Source organism: Hordeum vulgare, chromosome 1H (assembly GCF_904849725.1).
Source record: "Hordeum vulgare subsp. vulgare chromosome 1H, MorexV3_pseudomolecules_assembly, whole genome shotgun sequence".
Taxonomy (NCBI): Eukaryota; Viridiplantae; Streptophyta; class Magnoliopsida; order Poales; family Poaceae; genus Hordeum; species Hordeum vulgare.
This window is the reverse complement of record NC_058518.1, coordinates 448,916,988-448,931,308: the sequence shown is the minus strand read 5'-3', so window position 1 is coordinate 448,931,308 and position 14,321 is coordinate 448,916,988. Positions and strand designations below refer to the sequence as shown.

General features: G+C 44.7%; 2 protein-coding genes across 2 annotated transcripts; one reads left to right on the top strand and one right to left on the bottom strand.

The window, feature by feature from the left end:
• The first annotated feature begins 2,777 nt into the window (after positions 1 to 2,777).
• Positions 2,778 to 8,838, top strand: LOC123444223 (endoplasmic reticulum-Golgi intermediate compartment protein 3-like). Its single transcript, XM_045120885.1, has 13 exons — positions 2,778 to 3,102; positions 4,457 to 4,530; positions 4,685 to 4,768; positions 4,854 to 4,934; positions 5,785 to 5,865; positions 5,978 to 6,070; positions 6,983 to 7,156; positions 7,249 to 7,316; positions 7,451 to 7,502; positions 7,596 to 7,649; positions 7,733 to 7,822; positions 8,194 to 8,260; positions 8,466 to 8,838. Exons 1-13 carry the CDS (start codon positions 2,961 to 2,963, stop codon positions 8,555 to 8,557), a joined length of 1,152 nt encoding a protein of 383 aa, XP_044976820.1. The 5' UTR covers positions 2,778 to 2,960; the 3' UTR covers positions 8,558 to 8,838.
• Positions 8,839 to 11,918: 3,080 nt separating this feature from the next.
• On the bottom strand, positions 11,919 to 13,155 carry LOC123444215 (F-box protein At5g46170-like). The gene has a single exon (XM_045120872.1). The coding sequence runs from the start codon at positions 13,140 to 13,142 to the stop codon at positions 12,081 to 12,083; it is 1,062 nt and encodes a 353-aa protein (XP_044976807.1). The 5' UTR covers positions 13,143 to 13,155; the 3' UTR covers positions 11,919 to 12,080.
• Between the last annotated feature and the right edge of the window lie 1,166 nt (positions 13,156 to 14,321).

Genomic DNA, 14,321 nt, shown 5'->3' with positions numbered 1-14,321 from the left:
CTCTTGAGCCACCACATTTATGAGAGCTTCACTTACATCAAAGAACATCGTCCTCTCTTTCCAACCATTTACAATCTCCATGATCCTTTCAATAAGATGTTCAGAATAGTCCACTTTGTTTGATCTAGTCATGGAAGACACGTGTTCACTTTTTTGATAAAAAATCAACTTTATTAATAAAAAATAATTGTTACATCATTAATGAAAAAGGTGCAATATATTTTATAGGCTCCTCAAACCAATCCCTTGTGAGATAAAAGTGCAATATATTTTATAGGCCCCTAAGCAGATCATGATCAAAATAAGCATCAACATCCAATTTGACAAAACACGTAGGAGGCCTGCTCACCCCCTGTTTTACTAGTCGCGTTAGGGGGCATTGACATAGTTTTCCGTTATAGCACGATGTAACGCCCCGGCGGGATCTAGACTGGCCCCACATATCAATACTAGTCTTTTCTGCGCACTTTGTCCTCACTCATGCGCACCCGGGATCAATTTCCCGGTCGGTCAGCCATCCTAGAACTACTCCAAGCCGAGCACGCTTGGCTCCCGAAAAAGAAGGAATTCCTTATTGATATGAGTAGTATATCATCCCTAATAAGCCAGACTATCACATACACCACCACTCAGAGGAACCAACGTCCTCGTCGGGCCACAGGAGCGTTCCCTCTTGGTACAAACGTCTGTGCATCCAGTCCAGTACATGTATCATGCCGTGTGCCACGACGGGTCACAAACGTCATGAACAACGTGACCGCACACATGTCCGCAAACATCCGTATAACCGCGAGGGTCGGCTCTGATACCAAACTTGTAACGCCCCGGACACACCCACCGGCGGTCGTTACTCCTGGCGGGATCTAGACTGGCCCACATATCAATACTAGTCTTTTCTGCGCACTTTGTCCTCACTCATGCGCACCCGGGATCAACTTCCCGACCGGTCACCCATCCTAGAACTACTCCAAGCCGAGCACGGTTAACCTGAGAGCTCTGTTCGAATGGGCTCCCGGAAAAGAAGGAATTTATTATTGATATGAGTAGTCTATCATCCCTAATAAGCCAGGCTATCACACACGAGCCCTCATTGAAGTCACATACACATATTGAAACTTTCTTTCATGAACCAACTGATGTATTCCATCATAAACACCAAGCGCTTATAGCAACCAATTCACCTGCATTATGGAGGCTCAGTATAGATAGTTTTTGGTCTTGCATAAGAAGTAAGAATTCAAGTACCGCCTCTCCCGCGCGATCAGTAGCACAACCTTTATTAATCACCTCATACATCCCCAATTTATATCGAACCTCCTTCGCCTTCTCACAAAGAAACAACACATGTTTTGTATCTTCTCGCCCACTCGAGCATGGTGAGCAAACGAGCAAAAGTTTCATGTGTGTTGGCAAACGTAACATGACACAGGATGGTTCCATGCAATGTACGCCAAATAATTTCTTTTACCTTCGTCGGACAAGATAACTTTCAAATTTTATCCCAAATAGGATTGACATTGATTCTACCCATGCCACTTGCATATTACAAATTTGTCCCATGCTGTTGTTTACATCCCTCCAAATAAGCTGATCATACCGTGAAGAAATTGTTTTTCTGTAGCTCCAAGCAATAAAGTCCGACATATTATGCATGTGGAGGAAAACCACAAGAACCCTTCGAACGTCAATTGGTCACAATGTTTGCCTCATCAAATTTTCATCCCAAAATTCCATGACGGGGTGAGTAAGGTCAGAAACCTTTGACACATAAGTCTTCTTATAGGAATAATATTTTTTCTATTCGTACCGTTTGGGAACCATGCATCTCTCTAAATATCGATATTTTGTTCATTTCTAACTCGCGGGATAGAACCATTTTTCACGGAGGTAACTCTTGCCATAATGCTTTTTCAAGTAAAATAAAAACATTTTTTCTTTTCGTCCAATATTTTTTATAATCATTCGACAATTAAAAAATTGTTTCTTTGCTTTTGTCTATATTATACCTAGGCATCTCCGGTCCGGCCTGGGCGGGGGCCCAACCCCAAAATCCAGTGCTTAGGCCCTATGGGCTTGCCCGTGGACCAGGCTTGGACCTGAGTTTTGAGTCCACCAGCAGGGCCGTACCGGGCTTAGGCTTGACATATTGAGTTTATAAGAAAGAGGCCCGGCCCATGGCCCCAGACCCGACGGACTTTTCAGCAGATGGGCTGGGTTTGAGTTTTAAAGTAGGTCCGATGACAGGGCCTGATCCTCAGTTTTCTGCCGTGGGCTTTTTTAGGCCCGGCCCAGCCCGGCCCATGGTCTATATCCACATTGGGAGGCGTTCACACATGCTTGATCAGTCAAAAATCGAAGATCTAAAAGCACACGCACCGCACGCCCTCCCCTACTTTAGCCGGGGAGTAGATCTCTTCGGGTCGACAAAACTGACCGTGTTGGTGCCGGACCCGGAAGAGGAAAGCGTCCGACCACCATCGATCGAAGGTTCCAGATGCCAGCCGAGACGCGCACCTGGGTTAGGCCACCTACGAATCGCGTGCACCGGTGCACGTCACGTCTTCCTACTCTATACTGTAACTAGTCTGCAATACGAGGTGGTAGATCCCGTGGGCGGGCGGCTTCCCAACCGAACCCGGCCTGCCACGTCGGCGGAGTCCAACGCATTTCCGACGCCGCGGGCCAACGGCGCCGCGCCACGTGGACCGCGTGCGCCATTACCGCGTCCGTCCGTCCACGCCATCCCCCCCTCCCCTCCTCGTAATCATCTCCGATTCTTCTTCCCACCCCCGTCCCCGCTACCCCCCCGAGGCCTCGGCTCGCTCGTAATCCCGACCCGCACCCGCACCCGGCGGAATCTCGCGCCGGTCAAACCCTATCGCACGCGCGCGCGCGCGCGCTCGGATCGGGAGGGCTAGGGTTCGCCGGCTGCTGCCTTCCGGCGGCCGCCGAGGAGGGAGATGGACGGGCTCCTGTCCAAGCTCAAGGGGCTCGACGCCTACCCCAAGGTCAACGAGGACTTCTACAAGCGCACGCTCTCCGGCGGCGTCGTCACGCTCCTCTCCGCCTTCGTCATGCTGCTCCTCTTCGTCTCCGAGACGAGTAAGTGCCGCTTCCTTCCCCACCCCCTTCACGCTCCGTGGCCCGCAACGGCGTCGACGCGATGCGGGATTCAAGGCCTACCACGCCCCTCAAAGATGTTGAATTACACTACCTGCTCTAGATGCCTCTAGGAATAGGAACCGACGGGCTAGCTGTATCAGCTCGGATTGGGGCGAGGCTTGATTCCATGGACGCGGATTTCGTGTGCTCCCATCCCATGGTATACCCGTTTGCTTCAAATCGAATGCTGCGCAAGCTTTCGACATGCTTTTGGGCTTGCCGCTGGTAAATTTCTTTTGGGTTAGACAAAGGTGGTCTATTTGCCCAAGCAATGTCTTTGCCGTCCGGGGAAGGAAAAGGTTCCACTTTTTTGGTGGACATGTCTGGCTGTGCTGCGCTGGGCATTGCCGCAGATTACAATGTCTGAGCTGTTTGAAGATTCCTGATAAGCTTTCCGTTCTAGTCCATTCTGTTGTGACGGTTTGGTGGGGGGCAAGATTCAGTTTTTAATTCTATATGTGGTCATCAAAGGTTATGCCTTCAGTGCTTTGTTCTTGCCTGTGGTTCAGATCATGTGTTCAGAAATACTCCCTCTGTTGCTGAATTGATGGTATTTTAGTGCATACCAAGGCAGGGTGACAGCGTGGTTTGGCAGACAATTTCACCCTCTCTGGACATTGGATGCATGGCTAGGCGCGCAATGCCGGTGTAATTGAGGTCGCATGCAGAGGGCGCGCCCGAGTTAGGAGGGTAGGGTAATAAGTGCACTCGAGGGGTATTAGATGGCACCGAGTTAGGAGGGTAAGGTAGTTTTTGGAAAATATATCTAGGAACCGCGGCAAAACCTAATCGACCATATAAAATCGAAACGGAGGGAGTAGGTTGTCCTGTGGGTTAGCACACCTGCGCTGTTAGTATTTCTTGGGAAAGGCTTCTGGCAAAAACGCTATATTTCTTAGTCAACATATTTGAACCAGAATGGACTTGCAGTTCGTTTTGGAGAACCCAGCGTAGTCATAGTTGATTTGTTGTATTCATTTTAGTTATCATTTGCCGCCTTCTGATGCAGTAGAGATTCTCTCTTGCGAGAATTTTGTGGATGGCTTCTTTGTGATTTGCAATTGGAATAAGTTGTGGGTTTCTCGGTTGGGCAAGTTTGGATGTGCTTTTTTGTCCAGTGTCTAGTCATGAAATCTGCTGTGCATTTGGTCTCAGCTTTTTTCCTTTTATTTCAATCTCGTGACCCTTTATATACCTAACATTTCCATTAATGCTATATATGCTAGTTTATAGCAAATAAATGAAGTAGGACAAAAATTCTAATAGCCACTATTTATGTCTGCTATTTTTGCAGAGTCGTATTTTTATTCAGCAACCGAGACCAAGCTAGTGGTAGACACGTCAAGAGGAGAAAGGCTAAGAGTAAATGTTAGTATTTGCCTTGTAATCTTGTATTGATTAGACTTGATTCATTTTTTAGCTGCCTTAATTTAACTGTTTCTCTAAAAGCATACTTCCATATAGAGTAACATTTTGTTAACATGGTATGCATATCCATTGTAATACTAAATCTGTTTTGCAGTTTGATATTACTTTCCCGAGTATTCCTTGCACCCTTCTCAGTGTTGATACAAGGGATATTAGTGGCGAGCAGCACCAGGACATTGTATGGACTTCAGTCATCTCCTTTTGTGCTAATTCTTACTTTATATGCTGATCCATCATCTTATTATCTCCATTTCTTGTTGTAGAGGCATGACATTGAAAAGAAAAGATTGGACTCACATGGTAACGTCATTGAATCAAGAAAAGAAGGCATTGGTGGAACAAAGGTTGGTGTCTCAGTTTCACTTAGTCTGTTGAGTTCATTAAAAATTCTAGGTCTTGAAGGTGTTCATCAATTTAGTATGGATGATACTTGGAGCTGAGGAACCTGTTTCCATAGATAACTGTAGAAACTGTGGTTGAAGTATAAGTACTTGAGTAAAAAAAATCCCTATTCCTTACTTTCTATGTTAATCACCTATTTGGGGGTAGTGGAACAAGGGGAAATAAATACCTGTTGTTATTATTTAGTGTGAATAAAGTGTACATATTTACAAACAGGGGACTGAAATTTGAGAACCTTTCTGGCTCCTATATCTTGCACGTGTGCACATACTGTGCGTCTGTGTAGTTCTCTGCTGGAACATGGGTTTCTTAAGGGTATCAAAAGATCAAGGAGAAACTTGTAATTGCTAGTTAACACTGAATAATTGGTACTCAATAATATGTTGACATAGAAACATTTTTTCTATTATACATGCCTCGATGCAAAATCCTAATATCTATATTAGTTTCCTTGTACAGGCTGTTATATTTGTCATTGTTCTAAAGGGTTTTCTGTATATTTCCACCTGTGCTTTGTGTATTTATGCTGGCCCTTGGCCTCTGATAAAAATAAGTTGCATATTTGCTAACATGGTATCATAGTCTAGGGTTATGCCCTTCTTCCTCTTCACGTGAGGGTCTTATGTTCAGATCAAAAAATGGTTATCTGCGATGAAACTGTAGCTCATCAAAATTATAGGGCTAACCTAGTCTTAACCAATATTTCTCACTTATCTCAGCAAGTAACCTATATGATATGGCTATATTCTACTTTGTCATTTGATGCATATGCTTGATTGATCTTTGTTATAGATTGAGAAACCATTGCAAAAACATGGAGGAAGGCTTGGCAAAGGCGAGGAATATTGTGGCACCTGTTATGGTGCGGAGGAGGTGTGCACACTTTTGTGTTGTTCTTTGAGCTTAACTTCCCTGTGTTAATCTCATTTTCTGTTATCTGTTTGCCTTTTTAACTTTGCACTCCTTGCGATTTTTCGGAGTCCAGTCAGATGAACAATGCTGTAATTCATGTGAAGAAGTTAGGGAGGCCTACAAGAAGAAAGGGTGGGCTCTTACAAATCCTGACCTAATCGACCAGGTATATGAATTATTTTGGAATATTTTTGCCTGGATGTATCCAAAAAAATATCTTTGTTTTGAGTTGTTGTTTATAGGATTAAAAAGAAATCCATTGTATGGTATACTATGTTGAAGATTGTGGATAACTTGCTGTGCTGTCTCGAATGACAGATGGCCCATCCCTGAGATAGTTGCATGCCATGCACTCTGCTGCATCACGTGCAACTTTGCACATGATACTGTCCCTTCTGTATCGTTGTTAGCCATAAGCCTTCTCTTCTCTTTTTCAGGCGTTAATTTACATACCAGTGGCCAGTTAGCACTTATGCTTGTACACGAGGTTGCTTTGCCACGTGGCAATTTGTGAATCGAAGGAATAATGCGCCACCCTATTTCCCATTCCCTTCGTTCACTATTATAAGATGCTTTAAATTTTTTTCTGAATCGCATGTGTATATAGACACGTTTTAGTGTGTTTGTTCACTCATTTCAGTCTGTACGTAGTCTATATTAAAATATCCAAAACATCTTATAATAGTGAATGGAGGGAGGAGTATTGTTGAAGGGAAATTACACACCATAGATTATTTCTGAAGATAAAATTGAGGCATGCTCTACTATTCGATGGCCGATTCTGTTAGACCTAATGTTGACAATGCATGATGCTGCAACTGTTATGCAATAAGCTTGCAGGTGCAACATGCCCCTAGAGTTATACTCCCTCCGTCCCAAAATAAGTGTCTCAACTTTGTACTAGTTCTAGTACAAAATTGTGCTAAGCTTGAGACAGTTATTTTGGGACGGAGGGAGTATAATGTATTCTTTGGATCCTATAATGTCCAACGGAACTTCTTTTTATGTGATTTCTCTTTCTGTGTGCCTGCTGTTTGCAACTGCTAAGATTTAATACAGTCTATGATGGCTATCGCAGTGCGCTAGAGAGGACTTTGTTGAAAGAGTTAAAACCCAACATGGTGAAGGCTGCAGTGTTCATGGCTTTCTAGATGTTAGTAAAGTTGCTGGAAATTTCCACTTTGCACCAGGCAAAGGATATTATGAATCAAACGTAGATATGCCTGAGCTGTCTGCTGAAGGAGGTTTCAATGTAAGTAGGTTACATTTTTTTTTCCTTCTTCCTTGGTTTATTGAAATGTTTGCCTTCAGTGTTCTCTAATATGTTGTGTGTGATTTTACCAGATTACCCACAAAATAAACAAACTGTCCTTTGGGACAGAATTCCCTGGTGCTGTCAATCCACTTGATGGGTAAGTCTACACCTTCAGCACATCCAGCATACAATGAACACAATCCTATTTGGAGCATTAACGTTCTCCTAAATTTAAATATTCCAATTTTTTCTTTCTTCTGCCCTCAAGCACTAACCAGTTCATGAACACAGTGCTCAGTGGACACAGCCCGCTTCAGATGGGACATACCAATACTTCATAAAAGTGGGTATTACCTGCACTCATTCTGTTGGAGTTCTATCTCTTGCTTCTGCCCTTTGTTTATGCATCTAAGGTTTACTGGGTGTTTCTTTCCAGGTTGTCCCTACAATTTATAATGATATAAGAGGGCGCAAGATCGATTCAAACCAAGTTAGTATAGTTGATTGAATGATTGCATGCTCAACCTTTCTGTTAACAACCTTGATGATGTTTATTGTTACTTTTATTCACAGTTCTCAGTAACGGAGCACTTTAGAGATGGAAATGTTCAACCGAGACCCCAACCTGGAGTATTTTTCTTCTATGATTTCTCACCTATAAAGGTAATAATGAAGATATGAAAGATGCAGATACGAATTTCTGCAGAAATATTTAATTGAGTCAAACCCAGGTGGAGTAAATCCACAATTTGCATGGATACTTCATAGTTCATACAATACTCTGATTTTGTTAAGTTAATTCTTTGTAGTTTGTATGTTTGTATTTAGTTTAGCCATTTATATAGACTATAGTGTGCAGAAGATTAAAAGCTACTCCCTCCGTCCCATAATATAATATTGTTTTGCAAGCTTAAAACAGCTTGCAAAACGATCTCATCTTATGAGACGGAGGGAGTACTCTATTGAGCTCTTCATGCCAGTGGGCAACTATGATTGAGTTTTAACTCCAGCTTTATGGCTAATGTCTTGTGCAGGTGATATTTACAGAGGAGAATAGATCCTTCCTCCACTACCTGACAAACCTGTGTGCTATAGTCGGAGGTATGAACACTGCCTCTAGTTTATGCACAAACTACCTTATTTTATTTTATATAATGTTAAAGGTTGTCATCTCTTTTAGTACAGAAGGTGTCCTTATATTTGTAGTCTGTTGCGTTCTACAGTATTATTAAACTGTGTTGAGTTTTAGTTGAGGTCTCCACATAGTAGTGCACCTTATTGACCTATTTTTCTGCATGATCCTCAGGGATCTTCACTGTCGCTGGCATCATCGACTCGTTCATATACCATGGACAGAAGGCACTTAAGAAGAAAATGGAGATAGGCAAGTACAGATGAAACCTGGACCACACCTAACATTTTCCAAGTTTTGTGGCTTGTAAGGAGGTGGATCCCGTGTATGCGCTACAAAGACGACGAGATGCCGAAGGCCATGAAAAGTGATGATAGTTCACATTAGTTGATGAAAACTTGTAAAAAAGGAAAACAGAATAGGCTGGGTCTTGGGGGCAAGTGCTTTCATGTCCATGGGTAGAGATTAGTTGAATGGCCTGAACTGGCGTGCAGTGCTGTACTTGGAAGTCGATACATCACAGAATGTTATCTTGTCAATTGCTTCACTCATTGTGTGCTGATTTTATTTAGGCCCGGTCATCCGCTTCTGTGCTTGCAATTTTGCGTAACTATTGGGTGCAAGTCCAGTACAACGTACTTTCATAATTGAATTGCATTTTAGTGCTTTGACAAAGATATACTCCCTCCGTCCGAAAATACTTGTTCTAGAGATAGATGTATCTAGACTTATTTTAGTTATAGATACATCCATTTTATACATTTCTAGGACAAGTATTTCCGGACGGAGGGAGTAGTTAGTCTCGAGCTCTTATGAAATTATTTTCGTAATCAGTCAACTTTATTTTCATTTGATTCGAAATGCAAGTCTTTTAGGACATATCCAGTCTTGAAGACTTTGGCCAGCAAATTTTATGCAGACAATATTGCCTAGTATGAAAATAGTTTTAAATACCTAGCAGGAGTATAATTTATTACAAATCTGTAGTAATATCGAATTGATATGTTTGATGTTGTTTGTTATTTCTTTATAGATGGTCAACCTTGTTAAAAAAAATCTATGATTGGTAAAATTCTGAAAGGGTATTCCCTCCGTTCCTAAATATAAGTCTTTTTAGAGGTTCCACTAGTGAACTATATACGGATGCATATAGACATATTTTAAAGTGTATATTCATTCATTTTGTTCCGTATGTAGACACCTAGTGAAATCTCTTAAAAGACTTATATTTATGAACGGAGGGAGTACTATATTTCAGACCAAAGTTGGTAGTAGGCCATTACTGATTAACAACAGCATGAGTTTGTTATTGTAGTTTGATCAGATCAGATGAGATCGTATGTAGTATGTGTAATCTGAAGAGCTGAATGGATAAGAACATATCAGAGATGGAGGTATGCGCACCTGGGTGTCAGGCTGACACCACCTGCATCGACCGATCTGATCTTGATGCAAGTGCCGAATCTTTTATCCACAGGACATGCTTATCAGATCTGTTCCCAATTCTGAACATAAAAGAACCTGTAATGTTAAGAGGTGTTATATGAGAGCAAATCCAGCTTAATCCAGCCAAAAGAAGAAGAAAAAACAATGTATGCTTTGCTTTGTGATGGCCATGTCTTCAGCAAACTCAATTTAGATATAGACAGTACTACATCCTAGAATGAACGTTTGGAGGCCCATTATTGGCAAGCAATTCTAGTCTGAGAAAAGACCAATTTTCCTGCTGGACGGCAATTTTTTGCTTTTCTTTTTCTGAAACCCATAGGCCTGCACAGGACATTCTAAGGCAGTTTCTGGATCAGCATAATCTTTTCTGCATTTAGAATGTCCAAAAACTACGGTTTTGTTACGCATTCTTTTTGATGAGGATCTTCTCTCCTTCACCTGCCAGCAACACACAGACGTGTTCTTACGGAGAAATTTCTGCACTTTTCCTACTTCATGTGCCATATGGTATCCCTCCCTTTCCTTTCCTGGAACCTCGCCTTGATTCAGTGTTGTATAAATATGAGATTTAAAGCAGTTCTTCGCGCATTAACTCGCTTATTATGGCAAAAGATGTAGCTTTCAAACTAAGTGTAGATAATATGTTTAGTGTGGCAATAAACATACGTGTTCAAATAACACCGAAATTCACGGTCTTTTCAAAGAGAGAGATAGCGCACGTTAGCAGATTCTTATCGATCTTTTCAGTAGGAATTGAAAAAAAAAATCCTTCTCAAAGAAAGATGCCAAACTACACCATGGAGCTACAGAGACTATATCACATTTGTGAATCATTAGACCAATCATACATAGATGTGCATTTGATTTTTTAAAAGAATAGGCCATCAAACAAACAAAATATGTGCAACTTGAACTTAACTGAGAAACAATTAGGTGCCTGAAAGTATATAATCTAACTTATTTCCAAAAAATACACACTTGAGATGTCAGGCTTGTACTGATGTACATTATCCAAAGATTCTCCAAAGTCATGATCAGTTTAGCTTATTCACAAGTACACATGCCAGCTTATTATTATTTAGGGGAAGTACACATGCCAGCTGAATCCAAATGCCATATATTTAGCCATGTAGGGAATCATTCTCGGGCCAGCCTTACAAATGACCCCACTAAAGATCCCAAGGCCTCAATTATTCACAAAAACAATGAGCAAATTATTGCTGTAACCTCACAAGGATGGATACAGCACGTTCACATCTTCTGAAGCATTCTTGTAAGATAAGATATTCCACTGCCAACTTATTTTTGTGTCCTTTTTTAGATAATGGTTGACGTGTTCTTACTAACTGGATCATGATCCGAATTAAAGGTATGAGTTAAGTCTGTCTGCATCTTGTCATTAATGGCACGGCCAAGGATAATTGACTAGTGATAATTAATCTGACATTGCAATTGTTTTTACCAACGTAGTAGTACTTCACGAGCTAGATGAAGATGAGTAGAACTATATCCATGCAACCCAAAGGAGATGAGAGTAGGCGAGTAGCAGTAAACTAACTTATTAGCAAAGTCAACTTCAGGAAAGCATCGTCACAACTATAACTACAGGATCAAAATAAGGAAAGCATCCTCACAACTGTAACTACAGTATCAAAGTGAACACGCAAATCAAAATCAGGTGGCAGCTGTTCCCCTGCACGAATTTGCCAGTCAGCATCAGATTAGTCGTTTTCATTTCTTAATCCGAGACGGATAACATGTACCTGGAAGAAGAGTCTGGTCTCTATTAATGCCGCCTCGTGCTTCCTTGTATGAAACTGCTGTATATAGGTTTGGACCAGATTTCCTGGAAGCATAAGACAAGTTGTGAGGGAATTATTTTACCCCTGTAGTGGCACAAACACAAGCTCAAGCCAGTGATTGAATCTGAATCTGAAGCTCCCATACAGACACAATGGATAAATATACAAAGGGCAACCAACACTACATGTGGTTTCTCAGTCGCACAGGTCTTTTTACTTGATGTGGTTTGGCTAAGAAAAGGTAGAGGCGGAAAATGGCAAAATGCACATTGGGTTTTTAGGCATCTCATCTGGCAGAAGCAAAAATATAGACTGGTAAGGGTAAAAAGATCAGCTTTGCATTAATTAGAATGAAAAACACCAGGGAGGGGAGCGATGAGAAAATGTAGTAATTCGATATGATTTTTATATAACCAACCAAATGTCACCACCACTGTACAAAGAGCTAGTAACACACCAGACAACAAAGCACAGACTATTACACAGAACAGAAGTTAAAGCAGTGCAAGCAGATTCCCAGGAAGAACTCGGGGGATATCTAGAAGCCATTCATCTCCAGAAGGTATGTGCGCCTCTTCATCAGCGCCTTGGCAGCAAATTTGAACGGCCCATCAAATGCTCCAGAGATAAACGCGTCCGTTTCCTTGCGGCTGATATGGCCGCAATTGCTTCCCTCGGTGGAGGGCTTGATAGCAACTAGTGTGGCTCCCTGCAGCGCAATTCCTCCGGGCAGCTCAAGATATGGAGCATATTTGAGCTTCATGTTGCAGGCTGGGACATGGGTTCTGTTGGAGCATGCTGAGGCAGACAACTGGTTCTCTCTGAAGTCCTTGAGCTGCTCTGCTCCCATGGTGAGCGTGCCCTGGCCATCAGCATCGGTGAGCACCAGGCTCACAAGCGTGGGGTGTTCCTTGATGATTGACCGGAGAAGATAATGCCTCGTTGATGCTGCAATCAGGGAGCTGATTGTCCACACGACACGGAGCTTGAGCCCGCCATTGGTATAGAAAGACTCCGGCATGCTCCCGTTGTCCTCCGAGGATGGCTCGTGCTCTGCACCAACAGGCTTGCGGTCAACCCTGGTGCCCCCGAGGATGACACAGTTCTGGAGCGTGCTCCCGTACTCCGCCCGCCATTTCAGGAGCACCCCATCCTCAGTCCCGACATCCCCAGAAGGGAGCTCGATATGAAGGTTGCGTACGTGGGTGAAGCTCCGGAGCACCTGCGCCGGCGAGTGGTGCGCGAGCTGCGGGAAGAGCGGTCGCCCGGCGCCGCGCGCGTTGTGGAACGGCTTGATGATTGTGAAGAGCATCAGCTTGAGGAAGTGCGAGAGGATGTTCCGGGGCTTGGGCGACGACAGGTTGAGGGGGTCCTCGGCGTCGCCGTCGACGGCCACGACGTGGTCGATCTTGACGCAGACGTCGTGGACGAGCGGGACGAGCCCGTTGAAGCGCTTGGACGCGGCGGAGCAGCGGCCGAGGGAGCGCACGTCCTCCACCTTGTTGAGGATGAGCAGGACGATGGAATCCGGCAGGCAGTCGAAGCGGTCGTCCTCGAGCTCCAGCGCCGGGTCCGCGTGGATTCGGGCCTTGGGAAGCATCGCAGGGCCGGAGGGTCACGCCTTCTGCGCCGCCCGCCCAGCGGAAGAAAGAAACAGCACCGAGGTCGCCGGAGATGCCGAGAACAGGCCGCTCAACCTCGGTTCGCGCAATGGCAGCAACGGACCGCCAAATCCACCAACGGGGGCGAAACCTGAAGGAAACGAGACCAGGAACACCTCTAGTAAGAACGCAGACGAGAATGAAATGTCTCAAGGGATTAAAAGCAGCATGCGCCCTGAAACGAAGAACTGAGCAAGCCGAATCCACAACGGCACATACCTCGGTGGCGCCGGTCAGCACGGCCACGGCAGCCGCGCGCGGACCAACCAGCCGAGGCGAGCGAATCGAGCCCGAAGAGGAAGATACAATCGCCCAGAGCCCGCCCTCGCCGCCGGATCCGACGCCGTCGAGCACCTGGCGTGCAACCCGGCCAGGGAGGGACAGCCCGAGAAAGCCTCTCCCCGCCGCAATTCGACCGCAGCGCAGCTCCTCCGGCGAGCCGGCGCGCCCGCCAGCGAGCTCCGATTCGGCGGGTTCCCGGCGCCAATCCGGCGAGACCGGACTAGGGTTTATCGGAGGCGAGAAGGATTGGGGATATTTCCTCCCGGCGGCGGTTTTTTTTTTTCTTCCCTTGCCTCGTGCGGTCGCAGAGGAACGGCGAGGGGTGTGCTTCTGCTCTCCGGCACCACTCGACGGAGGGCGGCTTTTAATATCGCCCCGGACAGGAGGACGGAGGCGGTGGCGCCGTCAACACGTAACGGCTCCCCGCTGTTAAGCGGCGGCGGAGGTGGCGCGCGCGCCGTTTGGTTAAATCGGTAACGGCGGGGAGGGCCGTTGCCACCGCTCCACGTCAGCGGGGGGGAGGCGAGGGTTGGCGAGGGTGATGTAGCGAACGTTCGCTGCCAAGGATGACATCTGCGAACGCTTTTTATGCTGGTTCTTCGTAACACGAGTTTAAACAGAAAAAGGATCATTTCGAAGAACGCATGCCAGTTTCTGGCAACAAAAGATTTTGCTGTGAAAACTGTCGTGGGTTCGTTTGCGGGAGTTGCCCTGCTCCCGCCACTAAAATCGACGCGAAAAACCTCGTTTTGTCATGCGGCTCCAGCTGATGTTCGCTGGATAGCATTGATGTTTACATAAACATGTTATAAATGCTCACGCACCCATGATCACCT

Bases quoted from the DNA above. Each gene is read 5' to 3' on its own strand.
- LOC123444223 (XM_045120885.1), top strand. From the start codon at position 2,961: ATGGACGGGCTCCTGTCCAAGCTCAAGGGGCTCGACGCCTACCCCAAG. The intron at 7,650-7,732 runs GTTAGTATAGTT...TTTTATTCACAG, and splicing joins GCAAGATCGATTCAAACCAA to TTCTCAGTAACGGAGCACTT. The intron at 7,823-8,193 runs GTAATAATGAAG...TGTCTTGTGCAG, and splicing joins ATGATTTCTCACCTATAAAG to GTGATATTTACAGAGGAGAA.
- LOC123444215 (XM_045120872.1), bottom strand. From the start codon at position 13,142: ATGCTTCCCAAGGCCCGAATCCACGCGGACCCGGCGCTGGAGCTCGAG.